General features: G+C 64.9%; 1 protein-coding gene across 6 annotated transcripts in view; it reads left to right on the top strand.

Moving 5' to 3' along the window:
- cul9 (cullin 9) overlaps positions 1-15,955 on the top strand; it is a 28,168-nt gene extending 12,213 nt beyond the window's left edge. For 5 of the 6 annotated variants that reach the window (XM_088421524.1, XM_088421523.1, XM_088421522.1 and 2 more), the window contains 42 exons: positions 106-678; positions 918-1,072; positions 1,920-2,432; positions 2,587-2,731; positions 2,802-2,995; positions 3,126-3,450; positions 3,871-4,060; positions 4,139-4,340; positions 4,808-4,998; positions 5,076-5,272; positions 5,574-5,725; positions 5,798-5,886; positions 5,956-6,058; positions 6,127-6,354; positions 6,800-6,890; positions 7,446-7,617; positions 7,687-7,792; positions 7,883-7,978; positions 8,093-8,268; positions 8,489-8,622; positions 9,092-9,271; positions 9,343-9,413; positions 9,475-9,657; positions 9,724-9,881; positions 9,949-10,135; positions 10,261-10,450; positions 10,978-11,123; positions 11,190-11,316; positions 11,620-11,813; positions 11,874-12,091; positions 13,027-13,132; positions 13,200-13,451; positions 13,516-13,656; positions 13,779-13,943; positions 14,008-14,171; positions 14,257-14,350; positions 14,628-14,702; positions 14,766-14,876; positions 14,972-15,089; positions 15,180-15,313; positions 15,397-15,479; positions 15,542-15,955. In XM_088421524.1, the coding sequence (XP_088277650.1) occupies positions 111-678; positions 918-1,072; positions 1,920-2,432; positions 2,587-2,731; positions 2,802-2,995; positions 3,126-3,450; positions 3,871-4,060; positions 4,139-4,340; positions 4,808-4,998; positions 5,076-5,272; positions 5,574-5,725; positions 5,798-5,886; positions 5,956-6,058; positions 6,127-6,354; positions 6,800-6,890; positions 7,446-7,617; positions 7,687-7,792; positions 7,883-7,978; positions 8,093-8,268; positions 8,489-8,622; positions 9,092-9,271; positions 9,343-9,413; positions 9,475-9,657; positions 9,724-9,881; positions 9,949-10,135; positions 10,261-10,450; positions 10,978-11,123; positions 11,190-11,316; positions 11,620-11,813; positions 11,874-12,091; positions 13,027-13,132; positions 13,200-13,451; positions 13,516-13,656; positions 13,779-13,943; positions 14,008-14,171; positions 14,257-14,350; positions 14,628-14,702; positions 14,766-14,876; positions 14,972-15,089; positions 15,180-15,313; positions 15,397-15,479; positions 15,542-15,719 (7,302 nt within the window). In that variant the 5' untranslated portion in view covers positions 106-110 and the 3' untranslated portion in view covers positions 15,720-15,955. Of the gene's footprint in view, positions 1-105; positions 679-917; positions 1,073-1,919; positions 2,433-2,586; positions 2,732-2,801; positions 2,996-3,125; positions 3,451-3,870; positions 4,061-4,138; positions 4,341-4,807; positions 4,999-5,075; positions 5,273-5,573; positions 5,726-5,797; positions 5,887-5,955; positions 6,059-6,126; positions 6,355-6,799; positions 6,891-7,445; positions 7,618-7,686; positions 7,793-7,882; positions 7,979-8,092; positions 8,269-8,488; positions 8,623-9,091; positions 9,272-9,342; positions 9,414-9,474; positions 9,658-9,723; positions 9,882-9,948; positions 10,136-10,260; positions 10,451-10,977; positions 11,124-11,189; positions 11,317-11,619; positions 11,814-11,873; positions 12,092-13,026; positions 13,133-13,199; positions 13,452-13,515; positions 13,657-13,778; positions 13,944-14,007; positions 14,172-14,256; positions 14,508-14,627; positions 14,703-14,765; positions 14,877-14,971; positions 15,090-15,179; positions 15,314-15,396; positions 15,480-15,541 lie in introns of those variants that run through there. The other variant, XR_015866396.1, reaches the window with a different exon arrangement.
- Positions 15,956-16,341: the final 386 nt, after the last annotated feature.

Below are 16,341 nucleotides of genomic sequence, written 5' to 3'. Positions count from 1 at the left end.
TTGCAATTCCCCTTCGCCGATCGAGCGCGTCGGCCAAGTCTAAGCTGAACGAACGCCTACGAGTCCGCTTCTGACGGGCCCCGGCCTTTTTGTGCCTTCCCTCAGCGAGCATGGCGGGCAACCCGCTGGTCCAGCTCGGCCCCCGGCTGCAGGCCTATCCCGAGGAGCTGATCCGCCAGCGCCGCGCCCGCGACGGCCAGACGGAGTACCTGATTCGCTGGTGCCTCGCCGAGTCGGGCGCCGCCGGGCCGGCCGGCTCCTCGTCCGAGGACGCCAAAGCCAAGAACGTCCTGATGTGGATGTCGGCGGAGGACGTGTGCGCCAACTGCCCCGCCCTGCCGGGCAAGAGCAAAGCCGACTCCCCGCGGTCGCGGGGGAAGCCCGGCGGCGGCGAGGCCGAGGGGACCTTTGACCAGGTGGAGCTGCTGGACATGGAGGAGGACGTGAAGAACCTGGTGCGCCGCGCCAGAAAGCAGATGGCCAAAAAGAGCCAGCTGTCGCTCAGCCTCACGCACACCATCCACGTGCTGAGCGCCTACGCCGCCATCGGCTCGCTGGCGGCCGTCTTCAAGGAGACGGGCGCCCTGGACCTGCTGATGGAGCTGCTGTGCAGCAAGGAGACGCAGACCCGACGCAGCGCCAGCAAGATGCTCCGCGCGCTGGCGTCCCACGACGCAGGTGAGGCCGTCTCGCTTTTGGCTTTCTACGCCCGCCGGGCTGCGGCCCGCGCGTTCGGACGCGGCGCGGCGATCGTAGCCCCGGGTCCCTCGGAAATAGTTCCCGCTTGAGGTGTTTTGGCGTGAAATCGCTCAGCCCGCCGGAGAAGGCCCCAAAAAAGCCTCCCGTTTCCTTTTGGCGCTCGGGAGGGATCCGGACGGGCGAGTGAAAAGCCCCGTGATTCCATTTGGCCCCCGCAGGGAGTCGGGCGCACGTGCTGCTGTCGCTCAGCCAGCAGGACGGCATCGAGCAGCACATGGATTTCGACAACCGCTACACGCTGCTGGAGCTGTTCGCCGAGACCACGTCCTCGGAGGAGCACGGCATCTCCTTCGACGGGGTCCATCTGCCGCAGGTGAGCGCTTTCGCCGGGGGAATTTTCCTTCTTTCCCGCTCCAGTGGCCCCGACTTGTTTTTGCGCAGAGGAACCAAATGACCTTCGCGAAGTCTTGGATGTAGCGGCGCGTTTGAATTTTTTTGTTTTTTTATGAAGCGTGAAGCTTTTTGGTGGCGGCATCTTTACCCAGGAAGCGAAGGGCCGCGCCTCCCGCCGCTTGGCCGGCTGGCTTTTTTTGAAAGCCGAGCAGCCACAAAAGCGTCGGTCGTCACGAGGGTCACGGGGCGCTGCGGAGTGGACCAAAGAGCCAAAAACGGGCCTTTTAACGTAACGCCGGCGAACCGGACGGCCAACCGAGACGGCCGGCCGAGACTCCTGTCGAATGGGTCCCGATGGGAAATTGCGACTCGTAACGCTCAAATGAGTCCCTAGGGGGAAACGGCCACTCAAATGTCCGTTGTCCCAAAGGCACAATTTTGCCACTGGGCCATTTTCTACAGTCGATTGTTGCAGCTAGTAGCTAGTTTATTTGCGTCGGGAATTCCCCTCCCCGACCGCGGAACGAACGCAATAGTTAAAGACGTGGACGTCTCCTCGGTGAGGTGGGCGCGGATTTACTCTTGCGCAAGCGACGTTACGAACGGCGACGAGAACGGACGTCTCCTCGGGCGGGTCCGGCGCCGACCGCCGAAAAGGCGAGGGCCGCTTCAGTGAACGCTTGGGGGGCGTTTGGCGTGACGACACGGGCCCTTGACGAGAGTTCCGTCAAAGTAAATCGGACACCGGCGGCGCGTTTTCTTTCTTTCTTTTTTGCGTCCAATGCAATCATTTGCCGACGGTCTTTGGCGCTGCGCTCGTCGCCCAGATTCCCGGGAAGCTGCTCTTCTCCCTGGTCAAGCGCTACTTGTGCGCGACGTCGCTGATGGACAAGCTCAACACGGCCGGAGCGGACTCGGCCCGGGAAAGCGCCGGCTCCCCCGGCCCCGCCGCTCCCTCCCCGGGTACGGCCCGGCCGCGGCTGCTGTGCGAGTTTGAACTGGCCGCGGCCGTGGCCAACCTGATCTCGGAGCTGGTGCGGGTCATGGGCTGGGACCGCGAGCCGTCCTGGGGCGAGGCCGCCCGGCGGGAGGAGGAGGAGGCGCCCGCCCGCAGGTCCATCTTCCGGCCCGGCGCCTCGCCCGCCGCCGAGCCGGCGGCCGAGCCGGGCAGCGGCTACAAGACTCGCGGAGATTTCGCCGGCCGGGCCGCCTACGCCGAGTACGTGCAGAACCACCTGAAGAGCGGCATGGCGGTCCGCATGCTGGAGGACTACGAGGAAGTGAGCGCCGGAGACAAAGGGGAATTCCGCTACTGCAACGACGGCTCGCCGCCCGTTCAGGTGAAGGTTCGCGGCCCGCGTCTATCCGCGTCCGAAGGCCCGAACGGCAAATTCACGAAATTCGCCATCCGGCGCTTTTCGCGCAAAGCCGAGAACGGCCCGGCGACCGTGAAATTGGCTCTCTTTTCAAATGGCGGCGTGTGCACTCATGCAGGTGTACTGGAACGCCCTGTGCAGAACTTACTGGGTCCACTGGCACATGCTGGAGATCGTGGCGAGCGCCGACACCAAGGCGCTGGAGCGGAAGGACGCGGCCGACAGGGCCTCGGCGCTCTCCGGGACCGTCGGGCTGGCGGCGGGTAGGAAGCGGCGTTCGGCGAGCGCCTCTTCCCGCCCCGCCCGCTCACCGCGTCGTCGCTCGTGCCTCAGCCAGCCGGAGCGTCTTCCCCAGGCCCCCGGGCGGCATCTACTCGCTGCCCTACCTGTCGGAGCCGGCCGAGGCCCCGGCTCGGGTGGCGCTGACTCGCGCCGAGTGGTGGGAGCTCCTCTTCTTCGCCAAGAAGCTGGAGGCCGAAGCGCGCGGCGAGATGCTCCGCCTCCTGGCGCGCAGCCTGGGCCGGCAGGTGCGTACCCGCGCGCGTGCACGCGCACGCCATCTTTGGAGGCCGTTCCCAGCGTCGCAGAGAAGGCGGCCTTTTTCTTGTCCCCGTGTCTTGTCCGTCCGTCACCGACTTTTGCGCCGCGTCGTCCCAGGAGGCGGAGATGGACGACTCGACGCTGGCGGGCCTGACGGTGCCGTGCGACGCGGCCAAGAAGCTGGTCCGCCACCTGAGGCGCCACCTGCCGCCGTCCTGCCCGGACGAGCCGCTGCGCTCGCGCGCCTTCGCCAGATATGAGCCGAAGCCGGCGGGGGGCGGAGACGAGGGGGGGTCGCCGGCGACGGGCCCCGACGGTTCCTCGTCTCCCTCCCGCGAGGCGGCCGAGAACCAGGACGGGCTCGGCGACGCGGAGGCCGAGGGCGAGCTCCCCCCGGAGGACTGCGGCCGGTACCCCGACAGGCTGGAGGAGAGAATGAAGGGTGCGTCCCGTCGGCGCTTCTTTTCGTGGCGCAAGCCGACGAGCGCTTGGGTTCGCGGACTTGGCAAATGTGTTTTTTTCCTTTAATCTGCTCATTTTCATAAAATGGCTCCTCTTGGATCGCTTTTGCCTTTTTCGGACTCCTGGCACTTTTGGCCCGCTCCGACCAGGCAAACTGCTCAACGCTTTGAATCGGAATCGGTTAGTAAAAGCGGTGGCATCGGCCGAGTCCTCGTTTGCCTTCATCTTCGTGGAGCGTAGGCTAAGGTGTATTTGCATATTGTTTGTTGCGGCAAGGAAGTGCTTGTGTTTATTGAAATCCAGTCCCGTCAAAGTGCAAAGTTTCAGCTTGGGGGGGCGGGCGGGGCGTATTTCTTTGCGCCGGCATCCATGGGGCAACCCTTCTGTCTACTGCGCGCAGCTTATGCGGGCGTCCTGGCCAAGAATACGCTGCTGGAGAAAGTGGAGGAGGTGCTGGACAGCGTCAAGAAAGGGGGCTGCCGCGACCCGCTCCAGAACCTGGCCGCCGTCGTCTTCGTCTCCAGGCTGCTGGGGGACGAGGCCGCGCGGGAGAAGAGCTCGGCCGGGAGGGACTCTGCGCAGAACGTTCAGTGAGAGTCGCCGAGCGAGGGCCGGCTTCCCGCCGAGCGCGCCCCGCCCTGACTCTGGCGCCCGTCTGCCCGGCGCAGGGACAAAGCGGCGAAGCTGCTGGTGGAGCTGCTGGGCTCGCCGTCGGCCGAGGTGGCCACGTGCACGCTGAGGCTGACGTATTTGCTCATGCTGCGCTACGAGTGGAGGGTGACCTTTGCCACCGAGGGCGGCGTCAAAGCGGTGCTGACGCGCATGCGGGAGATGGCCGGTGTGCCCTACGTGCAGCAGCTTGCTCTGGCGGTCAGGATCTGCGCTCTTACACACACACAAACACACACACTTTTCGGGGGGCCGGGAAAACCTCAATTTTTTGCCGCGGCGATCTTCTTTCCTGCTACTTATGGGCATGCTAAGGGGGCGACCGCTTCTCTCAGGCGCTTCGGGGGCACGTGCTCTGTTGACAAACCCCGCAACGATTCAAACATTTAGCCGACTTGCGCTTTAGGCGTTTGTCCAGATGTTCTTAAGGGGCCGACATGAAAATGTTGCGTTTGGGATGCAGCAATTGGCTTCCGGTAAAACAACTGTCGGGAGCGCATCATCCCCCGTCGTCCGACTCCGGCGGCTCCGCTTCCTCCTCCTCCGCGGCTCGGCCCCCGCTCGCGACACATTCGGCGTTTTTCCGCGTCGGCCAAGGAGTCGCGGATGGCGAGAGCCAAATTGTTTTGCGCCGTGCGAACGACCGCGGTGTTTGCCCTCGTCCTCAGACGCTGAAAGTCCTGACGGGAGCCAGTAAGTTCGAGCCGCGCGGCCCCGTCGGCGTCCCCGCCCTCTCAGAGTCGGGCACTCGGATGATGCTGGAGATCTTCGCCAGCATCGGCTCGGCCACGCCCCGAGGCTCGGAAGGCCCGCTGGCGGCCGTCCCCGCCGCGTTGGACCTCATGCTGCGGACGCCGGGGTGAGATCGCTCGTCCGTCCGCCCGCGCCCGGCGCCCGTGCCCGCCGCCCGACTCAAGAGGCGCTGCGCCTTCGCAGGTCGGCGCGGGCCGTGCGCAACGGCCTGATGGTCATCGTGGCGCTGGTCTCCAACCACAAGGGTTTGGCCCTGCTGCTGGATTCCTGCGGCGTCACGGCCGTCTTGTACAAGTGTCTTGAGCTGTCCCAGGATGAGACCACGCTGGCCATCATTGCCATCGACCATATCCTGGTGGCGCAGAAGCCGGAGTGCAAAGGTAAGCGCAGCCGGCGCGCCTTCGCCGGTCCTCTCCCGGACAGCCGAGCAGGTCATCCGCGCCCTTCCTCGCTTCGCCGACTCTGTCGTTTCCTTGAAACGGTCGCAATTTCCTTTTCGGCCTGCCCATCTTTAGGTAGCCCCGAAACGTCGGCCACGAGTATGAGTCTCTGTTTTTGGAGTTGGTTTTGGTGATTTCAATGGGGCCCGAGACTTCTTTTTGGCTGCCCGTCGCTCGTGGCGAGCAAAGAAGAGCCTTTTGAACAAATTCCACCAAGCTCCCGGGTCTACGTCTCTCTCAGATCTTCCGGAGCAGCTGGACCTGCAGGATGCTCAACTCCGGAAGCTGCTGGCGGGCCTGAAAGGGAGGACGTCCACCGCCGGAGAAGTTATCCACGCCTTGGAGCGGCTGCTGTGCCCGTCGGCGTCTCGGCCGACGGGTCTGCGTCTCCAGGTGCGGTCCCCGGCCGGGCGGACGCGGCCCCTCCCCCGCCCGTCGCGTGTCTAGTTTGCGTGTCCCCCGCAGGTCTGGCAATGCCGGGACGCGCTTCAGGACCTCCTGCGTCTGATGGAGCCGCTGCGTCCGAACCGGGCCGCTCAGCTGTCTGTCCTCAGGTAGGCCACCTGTGCCCTTACCTTCCTCCCTCCCGTGAGCTTGCCCGCACCCGCTCTCCCTCCCGGTAGGATCTTCAACAGGTTCCTGGACAGATACAAGGACGCGCTCCCCTGGCACGACAGCGTCAAGCCCTGCCTCGCGTCGGCCAGCGCCTTCATGGGCGACAAAGAGGTAAGGCCCAACAGAAGGCGGCGCTCGGCCCGACCTCTCCTCGCATCCGCGCGCGTGCCGCCCGCCAGGTCGTCCAGCAGCTGCTCTTGTTCCTGCACCGCCTGACGACGGTGGACAAGGACGTCGCCGTGGTCATGTGTCGCCTGGGTACCAAAGAGGTTCTGCTCAAGGCTCAGGACAAACACGGCGCCGGCCTCGACACGGCGGCCGAGCTCAGAGACGTCATTGCCGATTGCGACAAGTACGCCAGCCTCTACGACAGCATGACCACCAACGTGCTCGCCGGATGCATTCAGGTACCCCGGCCGAGACTTTTCACGGCCCTTTCTACGTTCCGGGGAAATTCGGCAAACTGTTGAAGACTCGCCGTTTGGCGAGTCTTCTCCCTTCTCGTACGCCCCCTCCCGTTCCACCGTCGCACGACGCACTCGGGCAATTGGCCGGCGCCGCGCTCCATAAAGCCCACCCCATCCACAAAGGTCGGCGTGTTTCGCCTTGGCCCAAAGTCGCGCGGTATCGCTCGATAATCCGGCGACCTCCAACGCAACGGTCGCTTTTTTTGCTTTTGGGACACGGCGACCTATCAAATCACGAGAAGACCGAGGAAGGCTGAGAAATCACTTCTTTGCAGATGAAGATCAACTCAGGAATCGGGGCTCGACCGCGGACAAAAATCCACACGCGCCGTTTGCGATTTTTCGGGTTATTTGGGTGTTTTTGTTGATTTCCGTGTGCCGCCAGATGGTGCTGGGTCAGATCGAAGAGCATCGGCGCAGCCGCGAGCCCATCCACATTCCCTTCTTTGACGTCTTCCTCAGGAATCTCTGCCAAGGTCAGAGCGGCCGGAAGCGCGCCTCGGTGGCGGGCTCTGCGCGTGGCTCCTTTTCATTTCGGTTGATCGATAACCCTTTTTGGAAAATGTCTTTGTTCTGACCGAGTCGCCCTTTTGCGTTTGCTTCAAACGAGCGCTCGGGGGACTTTGATGAAGCGCTTTCCCTCCGGTAAATGGACTTTCGCTCCCCTAGCGCTTTTCTACCTCGGGCACTCGAAGCGCTTTACGCTAACTGGTCGTTTAGCTACTGACGAGGCAGCATCAGGAGCGACCGACCGGGGGTTCAGCGTCTTGCTCAAGGACACTTAGACGCGGTCTCGGCGGTCGGGGGATCGAACCTTTCGGCCGGGAGACGACCGCTCCGCCGCCGGGCCCCGCCTATTTGCCTCAGAGAATGGCGCCTCTGTCGGCCCGGGATTCCGAGTTTGACATCCTTCTCCGGACTTTCGAACGTGATCCTTTCTCCCGCCGTTTATTGATCGCGCCCGATGAAAAGGAGCCATCTGCGCCAAGCAGGCCAGGTGCCATCTATTTGAAAGGAAATGCGGCTCTCAGGCTCCGGCGTGGAGCTGAAGGAGGACAAGTGTTGGGAGAAGGTGGAGGTGTCGTCCAACCACCATCGAGCCTCCAAACTGACCGACAAGAACGCCAAAACCTACTGGGAGTCCAACGGCTCCACCGGCTCGCACTTTATTAACGTCTTCATGCGCAGAGGCGTCGTGGTCAGGTCAGCCCGCCCCGGGCCGGGGGCGCCGAGGGGGCACTTTTGAAAACGCGCGCCTGTGCCCGCCCGCAGGGAGCTGGCCATCCTGGTGGCGGGCGAGGACTCCAGCTACATGCCCGCGCGGATCCTGGTTCTGGGCGGAGACGACCCGGGAAACATTAGCGCCGAACTCAACGCGGTGATCCCCGCCTTTCCCGCGCCGGCTGCGTCCCGTCGTTCCCTTTCCCCCTCCGCGCTGAACCTTGCACGCGCGCGCGCGCGCGCGCAGGTGAACGTGACCACGTCGGCCAGTCGGGTGGTTCTGCTGGAAAACCTCGACAGGTTCTGGGCCGTCATTCAGATCCGCATCAAGAGATGTCAGCAGGTCAGACTTTGAGCTCGCTTCTCGTCGCTCCCGGATCGCCGTGAAGGGGACGATCGCGGTTTTCAAGTGAAGGTCCGGCGGCGCCCGTCGCCACGATGGAATGCTTTGCCGCAGGGCGGGATCGACACCAGGATTCGCGGTTTCGAAGTGGTTGGGCCCACGAACGCCTTCTGGCCCGTTTTCAAGGAGCAGCTGTGCTGTCGTACTTTCCTGTTCTACAGCACCAAAGCCCACTCGTGGTGTCGCGAGGTGGCCCGCGACAAGACGTGTCTGCTGCAGCTCTTCTACAAGTACCCGCGCCTCCTCCACCGCCGTCAAGCCCGCCTCGTGCTCTGCCGTGACCGCCTCACTCACTTGTGCGTGCGCGCGCGTGTGTGTGTGTGTGCGCGTGTGTGTGTGCGTGTGTGCGTGCGTGCGTGCGTGTGTGTGTGTGCGTGCGTGCGTGCGTCCGTCCATCCGTCCGCCTGTCTGTGTGCGCTTGTGCCTGTGACTGCGCGAGCGAGAGCCCAGGCTGAACAGCGCCCTCCGGCATGAGCAGATGTTCGCCAACCGCTTCCTGCCGGACGCCGAAGCGGCCCGAGCCTTGGGCCGAACCTGCTGGGAGGCGTTGGTCACGCCCGTCGTTCGCGCCATCACGTCATCGGGTTTGTATTTGATTGGGCCCCCGTCAAATGATTGAGACGTTCCCGTGCCGCTCCGCCTCGTTTTGAAAACCCCGATATGAGCTCATTCGGCTTTGCGTGTGCGTTTGTTTACACGCCGTTTAAAAACCCCAACGTTGCCAATATTTGCGTTTTAAACGAGTCGTCGCGTTGGATCCCGGCCTTAGCGACGGGGTCCTTCGTACCGCCGGGGATCCCTCCCGGTTCCAAAAGTCCAAAGTCAAATGGTCGACTGACTGGCTAGCCGGCTCCGGCCTTCCTCCGTGGACTTTGCGTGTCCTCCCCACGCTGGAGTGGCTTTTCTCCGGTTGACTCCCACGTTCCAAGGATATGCGAGCGCTCCGAAGTTATCCTTATGTATGATTGCGCGGATTCCGAGCTCCGGCCGACGGAGGCGCGAGCGGCCGTCGGCTAAGGCGAGGCCATCGACGGTTGCCTTTTCCTCCCCCAGGATCCGGCGGCTCCAGCCCGCTGTCCTGGCTGCTCGGCGAGTACCTGGACAAGTCGGATTCGGCCCGGCACCGCCTAAAAAGCGGGGCGACCCTCTTCAACTCCCGCGTCAGACGCCTGACACGCCTGCTGGTGCACGTGGACGGCGACCCGGACCGCGTCGGGCCCCCCGCGAAGTCCGGTGAGTCGCACGACAGGTGCTGCAAATCGCCACCTTCTTCAGAGATGGCACGCCGGCCCCTTTGTGTTCAGTGGCGCGGGGCGGCGGAGGCGGGGTCATTGCAGACGTGGCCCTCTGCTGGCAGGGGGTGGTGCAGCAGCAGGTGAGAGGCCGCGGCCTCCCGAGCCGGTGGCCGCGGCCCGGTCCTAATGTTTGCGGTTCAGGTGAAGAGCTTCCTGGAAGGCGGCTGCGAGCGTCCGGACTTCGCGGAGCGTTACCGCGCGCTTTACGTGCGTCTGAAGGGGACCACGGAGGAGCTGTTCGACCGGCACGCGGCCTTGGTCCTGGCCCTGCGCCAGGGTTTCTCGGCCGCCTTACTGCGGCTGTCCATCCTGCGAGCCGTGCACGTACGTGGGCCTCGGCCTCGGGGTCGGGCGCGAGCGGCGGGCCGCGCGTGAGACCGTATCGCGCAGGTCAGCGAACGCTTGGCTCGGCACCTGGACCGGTTGCTGCGGGCCGGCGGCCGGGCCCCGGGCTACGCCGAGACCCCGGAGGAGCTTCAGCAGCTCGTGGAGCCCGCGCTATTCCTTTCGGGCCTGGAGCTGGCCAACACCTTCGAGCACTTCTACAGGCGAGCCGGCCCCCGCTCGCCGCCGACCCGGCCGTCTCCCGGGCGCTGACGGTCGGCGTGCGCGCAGGTCCTACATGGCGGACCGGCTGCTGACCCGCACCGACGTGTGGTTGGAAGGCTTCCTGGCGGAGCGTCTGGCCCCGTGCTTCCCCAATCGCTTCCCTCAGCAGATGCTGAAGAACCTGAGCGAGTCGTCGGACCTGCGGCGGGACTTCCGCCTGTACCGCCTGCAGCAGCTGGACGACGTCGGGCAGGTGGGTCGGCCGCCGAGCGCGGCTTCGGCCGCCGAGCGCGGCTTCGGCCGCCGAGCGCGGCTTCGGCCGCCGCCGGGCTTCGGCCGCCGCCGGGCTTCAGCGGCCTCGGTTCCGTCCGACGGCAGGAAGGCGCCGAGGATGAGCCGTGCGAGGAGTTTGCGCGGGAGAGCGAGCCGGAGACGGACATCGGGGTCTTGCTTCTGTCTCCTCGCTGCTGGACCGTCCCGGCCGCCTGTTTCATGGACGATCCGTCGCGACACTTCCCGCCGCCGCTCTGCTCCCACCTGGCGCAATTCGCGCACTTCTACGACCGCGGTGAGCGGCCGCGCGCTTCGGCTCGGGATCCCCCGGACCGCTTCCCTTAGCCGCTCCCGACGCCGTTTCTCCACCGATTTACACGCCGCAAAGAGCGTACGTACCTGCTTTAAAAGCCCCCCGATTTAGAGGTGGGGGCAAACAGCACGCGAGTCGTACCGGACCGGCCTTCGTTCCGTTCATGGGTTAAAATCTTCCCCTTTATCGGGCAGTGAAAGATTGAAAAAGTTCCAAAATAAAAGCTTTTCTCAGAGCTTTTACCTGACGCGTTTCGGCGGGATCTTTCGCCTTCTTCGGAGAACGCCGGCCGAAACGTGTCCGCTAAAAGCTCTTAGGATCTTATTTTGGGCTTTAGCAACAACCGAGTCTTTCGACTATGCCGGTCGATTGGATTCCGAGGACGATGGGATGGATGCGTCGCCGGCAGCGGGTTTATGTCAACGTTATGTCTTATGTCAAGGACATGCCTTGGCGCCATAGTTGCTCCGCCCCTGTCGGGAACACGGCCGTGCGCGTGTGTGTGTTAGGCCAGTCGTTGTCCGGCGGGAGTCATGGTAAACCCGGGGCTCTTCAGTGGACGTGGCTGGGTCACGCCGATGTGCAGTTTGGAGCTTGGACGCTTCACGTGTCCACCCTGCAGATGTTCATCCTCCTGCAGTTCAACTCGATTGAGGTTAGGCGCGCGCGCGCGCGCGCCGGCCGAACCCGCGAGGCGTATAACGCGCGCGTCGGCCCGCAGGAAACGGCCGTGTCCTCGGTGCTGAAGGGCTGCGGCCTATCCCAAGAGGTGGTGCTTCACGCGCTGCGGCCTCTGACGGCGGAGCAAGGACCGCTCAGCTGCAGCCACCCGCAAGACCCCTGCCAAGGTCTCGCGCTCGCACCGGACGGCTTCTGTTCCGATCCGGCGGGGAGGAAATGAATTTGGGCCGGCGCTCGGCGGGCCGTAGTTTGCGGCTTTCTTTTACGTGTCGCCAAAAAAGGAAAGCGGAAAGGGATGTTTCGCTCGTCCGGAATTTTGTCGCTTTAGGAAGACCCTTTTGGCGAGATCCCCCTCGGGGCCTTGTTTTCGTTTACCGTAACAACCGCGCCCCCTCAACCCGCACCTCGGACCGCTTGCGCCCATTGTCGTCAAGTCCCCTCGGGCCGTCTGACTCGCGCGGCGCCTTCAGGTGTGTTGCGGGTCAAGCGGCCGGCGGCGGGCGCCCCGCCGGCGCGCCTGGAGCTCCAACCGCCGCAGACGTACTTGAAGGTGGACGAAGACGCCACGGCGGCGTTGGAGACCAAGCGCAACTTCCTCTACTGCCTGATTGTCAACATCCTCAAGCGGGAGAAGGAGCTGCACATCGACAACCTGGTCTTCAAGGTAAGGCGCGCGCCGGCCCCGCCCGAGCCTCCGCGACGCCCTCCGTGTCGCCCGCCGCAGGTCCTCCGCGCCTGCCGCGACCGCGAGGCGGGCCCGGCTCGGGCCCCCGCCGGCTTCTGCTGCAGCACGGGCGACGTTCTGTCCTGCGTCATGCACGTGATGAGCAAAGGCTGCGCTCGCCGCCACCCGGAGCGGCCTCACATGATCCAGTTCCTCCCCGACGACCCCCCCGCGCCGCACAAGGGCCACGCCCACCTCTTCTCGCCCGCCGACAGCAGGTCAGCGGGGCCGACCTCTCCGACCATATTCGGTACCGACGTCGCGTCCCCTTGAGGAGCCGATGCCCGCGAAGCGCGCCGAAAAATGGCCCGTGGGTGTCTGGCAACGCGCCCGATGCGAGAGCGCCACTGCTTAAACGCGGCCTAACCCTAACGCCTCCTGAGCGGAAGGCCGCGGGTTCGACCCCCCGTCCCGGCGACCGCGTCCGAGCGTCTTCGAGCTAGGCGTCGTACCCCGATCGGGACGCGGCGGTCGCCCGCGTGAGGTTGGCGTGTGACGGCGCGTGAACGGGAGCCATCGCGAAGCGCTCTGAGCTCGGCCGTAAAGGTCGGCGGCCGTAAAGGTCGGCGGCCGTTTGATCGCCGCAGACCATGCGACGCTTGCCGTTTGTAGGGTTATCGCCTTTAAGGCCAAACCCTCAGCTTGTTTGCGGCTTCTCTCCAACATGCTTTTGAGTCTGCTGCCGTTGGCGAGCTCATCCGGTTTGGTAACGAAAAGTCAAGAATTCATTCCCTGTCAGTCTGCGGGTCCTTTTTGGACCGAGTAGCGCTCAAAGAAGTCTTTGTTTCAAGCAGGACTCCTGGTATAAAGGTTTTTTCTTCAAAGTTGTAGGCTCCTCGCCCGTCTCTTGAGGGGCCTTTTGTCTGTTTTGTCTGCCGATGTCTGCTTCTTTCTCATTTAACTTACTCGCGATTGGAAGTTTTGGCGCTCGAGCGACCGAAACGAATCCCAGGGAATCCGGCCGCTTTTCAAACGTAAGGTTTTTTCGAAAACAGCTTTCAGACTCGGACCACGCGGGAAGCAAAAATAGGTCATTATTTCGGGTGCCGTACCGCCGGACGCCCGGTACCGGCTTGGGGACCTCTCCGTAAAGCGTGTCGCAAGTGCGGAGACTGAAACAAAGCGGGGCGGGTAAAGGCCTTTTTCCCATCAGTTCTCCGGCGGTCCCCGGCACACTCGCGGACGGCGCCCCCTTCTTCGGCGCTCGCAGCATGACGCCGGAGGAAGTGTCTCAACTGATGCGCGCCACCGTCCGGCAGGTGACCGCGCGGCTAACGAAGCGGCGGCCGGACCGCGGCGCTCCGTCCGTAACGCCCTCCCCGGCAGGTGGCGGCCGCCCTGAGCACGGACCCGGACCGGGCCGAGCGCCTTCTGGTCCACTGCGGTTGGAACGTTGACCTCCTGGCGCGGCGCTACACGGACGACCCCGACGGCGTGGCGGAGGCCGCCGGCCTGGAGTGCCGGGAGCCTCGGCCGCCGCCGCCCGGCCCCGAGTCCGTCTGCCCGGTGTGCCTGGTCCCCCGCGGCGCCGCCGCCGAGCCGCCGCCCTCGCTCAGCTGCCGGCACTACTGCTGCAAGGTCAGGAGGCGCCGAGGCCGAGGCAGAGGCGGCGGCCGGGCTGACGGCCGCGCCTTTGTTGCAGCCCTGCTGGCGGGAGTACCTCAGCGCCCGGGTCGAGCAGAACCTGGTGAGCAACTGCCACTGCCCCATACCCGACTGCCGGGCCCAGCCCACCGCCCGCTTCTTCCTGGCCGTCATCGCGGACGAGGACACCCTGGCCAAGGTGCGTTAGGCCGCCGCCCCCGGGCTTTGGCAGCGTGCGAGAAAAGGCGGGACGAAGGGAGGCCTCCGGCCTCGCGGGTGGCGCCTCGCGGCTGACGCCTCCGGCCTCGTGTGCGACGCCAGTACGAGAAGGCGCGTCTGCGAGGCTTCGTGGAGTCGTGCTCCAACCTGACGTGGTGCACCAACCCGCGAGGCTGCGACCAGATCCTGTGCAAGGAGAGCACGGGCGGCTCGGGAACCTGCTCCGAGTGCCGCTGGTCCTCGTGCTTCGGCTGCAACTTCCCCGAGGTCGGCGCGCCTTTGCCGCGCCGCTGGGCCGCCGCTCGGCCGGCTTGACGCTCCCCGTCGGCAGGCGCACTACCCGGCCAGCTGCGGTCACATGTCGCAGTGGATGGACGACGGCGGTTTCTACGAGGGGATGGGCGCCGAGGCTCAGAGCAAACAGCTGGCCAGGCTCATCTCCAAGCGTTGCCCCAGCTGCCAGTCGCAGATCGAGAAGAACGAGGGCTGCCTCCAGTGCGTGCGCCCGCCCGCTCGCCGCCCCGCGCTCGCCGCCCGCGCTCGCCGCCCGCGCTCACCGCCCGCGCGTCTGTCCCCTCAGCATGACCTGCGCCAAGTGCAACCACGGCTTCTGCTGGAGATGTCTCAAAGCGTGGAAGCCCACGCACAAGGACTACTACAACTGCGCCGCCATGGTGGGTCACGCGCACCTTCGAACGCCTATACTCGCGAGGACGCGATGCGTTTCCCGGCGCCTGACCCCGACGTCAGAAACGATCGCCCGACCCCGGCCCCCGTCTCAGCCTTGGCCCGATTCCAACCGCAAAAGCGGGCCCCGACCCTCGAACGGAGGTCCGGATAAGCGAAGACGGGCCTAAATGCCCCCGCCGCGCCGATGGAAAGCGCTTCTCACGAGTATAGTTGCGGCGGAACTCCGACGCGCACGCGCCGCTCACGGCCGCTTGTCGGCAGGTCAATAAGGCGGCGCGGCACGAGAAGAAGTTTCTGGGCGTCAACGAGAGATGCGCCTTCCAGCACAAGGCCAAGGTAGCGGCCGACGACCCGCCCCCTCCTCGTTCCGCCCGGGACTCCGGCTGTTTTGGCCCGCAGGATTTCGCCGTCGACCTGGAGAAGAAGGTGGCGTCGGTCAACGAGGCCCTGCCGATGAACTCCCTCACCTTCGTCATGGACGCCTGCAAGATCCTGGCGCGGGCCCGCAAGGTGAGGCCGCCCTTCGGGGAAGGACCCGGATCTCCGTCGGGACCTCCGCTCGCCCCCCCCCCCCCCCCCCCCCGCTCAGCCGGCGTGCCCCCCAGGTGCTGGCCTACTCGTGCGTGTACGCCTTCTACAACCAGGACGGCGACAAGACGGACGCCTTACAGCAGCAGACGGACGCCCTGGACCTGCACACCAACGCCCTGCAGATCCTTCTGGGTAAGCGCGAACGCGGACGGGCCGGCCGCGAGCGGCAGCTCACGGCAGCTCACGGCTCCTCACGGCTCCTCACGGCTCGCCGTCCCTCAGAGGAGACGCTGCCGCGGTGCGGCGACCTGGCCTCCTGCATCCGTCTGCTGAAAGCCCAACACCTCAACGCCGGCTCGGAGCTGATGCGGCGCATCCAGGAACGCCTGCTGGCCATCCTGCAGCAGTCCACGCAGGTGCTCGCCCGCCCGGAACTCGACGTCGCCCCGGTGCGTCTTCGACCCCGCTCACCTCTCCCGTGCTGTCGCGCGGCCGCCAGGACTTCCGCGTGGGCTGCGGGTCCCCAAGCGAGCAGGAAGCGGAGGGCGCGCGCGGGTCGGACGCGGGCGCCGACGCCAAAGCGTGAGTAGCGGCCGCTCGGCTTTACGCCGGCCCTCCCCCTCACTGGCTCCTTTCCCGCTCAGCGGCGAATCGGACGACGACGACCGAGCCGACTACGACGACGACGACGACGACGACTACGCGTCCGAGTGGCACGACGACTACGACGATTACGACGACGAAGACGTCGAGGAGGACGACATATTCTCCGACGACGACGGCTCCGACGACCCGGGGCCTCGCTTCCAGCCCTTCGACTGAGCGGGCCCGAGGGCCGCGCCCGCGCCTTTGCCGGCGCCCGTCGGGAGAGCCCAAGAAGGGGGCGGCGGATCTCACGCGCCCAGGCTCGCCCCGTGCGCCCACGCTAGCGTCCGTCGCCGCGCGCCCGTCCTTTCCCGACGATGCCTTTGCGCCCCGATGCTTTTTCTATGCACATGGCCGACACCCTTGATGTTCGGAGGTCGAAGTCAATTAAAGGAAAAAAGAAAAAGCTTCAAGTCTGCTTTGCTTTCTCCCCGCCGCCGTACACCTACGCACCTTTCGTCTTTTTCGGACGCGACCTTTCCGCCGTCCAATGCAGCCGATTCAAACGATGGGGTTTGTCGTCAGGCTTCCGCCGATGAGCCGATCGTTTGAATGGAAAAGGACGGAAACGTGCCGGATAGGCGGCCCTCCGGGACTGGCTCTGGACACGCCTGGTTTATAGCTTTGTTCTTTATGCAAGGAGTGCGTTGGTGTGGATCCCTGCCGCCTACTGTCGGTAAGGCTCGCCTTGACTGCCAGCAAATTGGAATCACTCTTAGAAAATAGGAATTCAAGCGTGGCTCTTTTTCCACGTAAACTATATGTGTGTGTATGTGTATATATACATATGTATGTATGT

The sequence above is a fragment of the Hippichthys cyanospilos genome, chromosome 8 (genome assembly GCF_059441005.1).
Source record: "Hippichthys cyanospilos isolate Australia breed blue-spotted pipefish chromosome 8, RoL_Hcya_1.0, whole genome shotgun sequence".
Lineage (NCBI taxonomy): Eukaryota > Metazoa > Chordata > Actinopteri > Syngnathiformes > Syngnathidae > Hippichthys > Hippichthys cyanospilos.
This window is presented reverse-complemented; position numbering and strand designations above follow the sequence as displayed.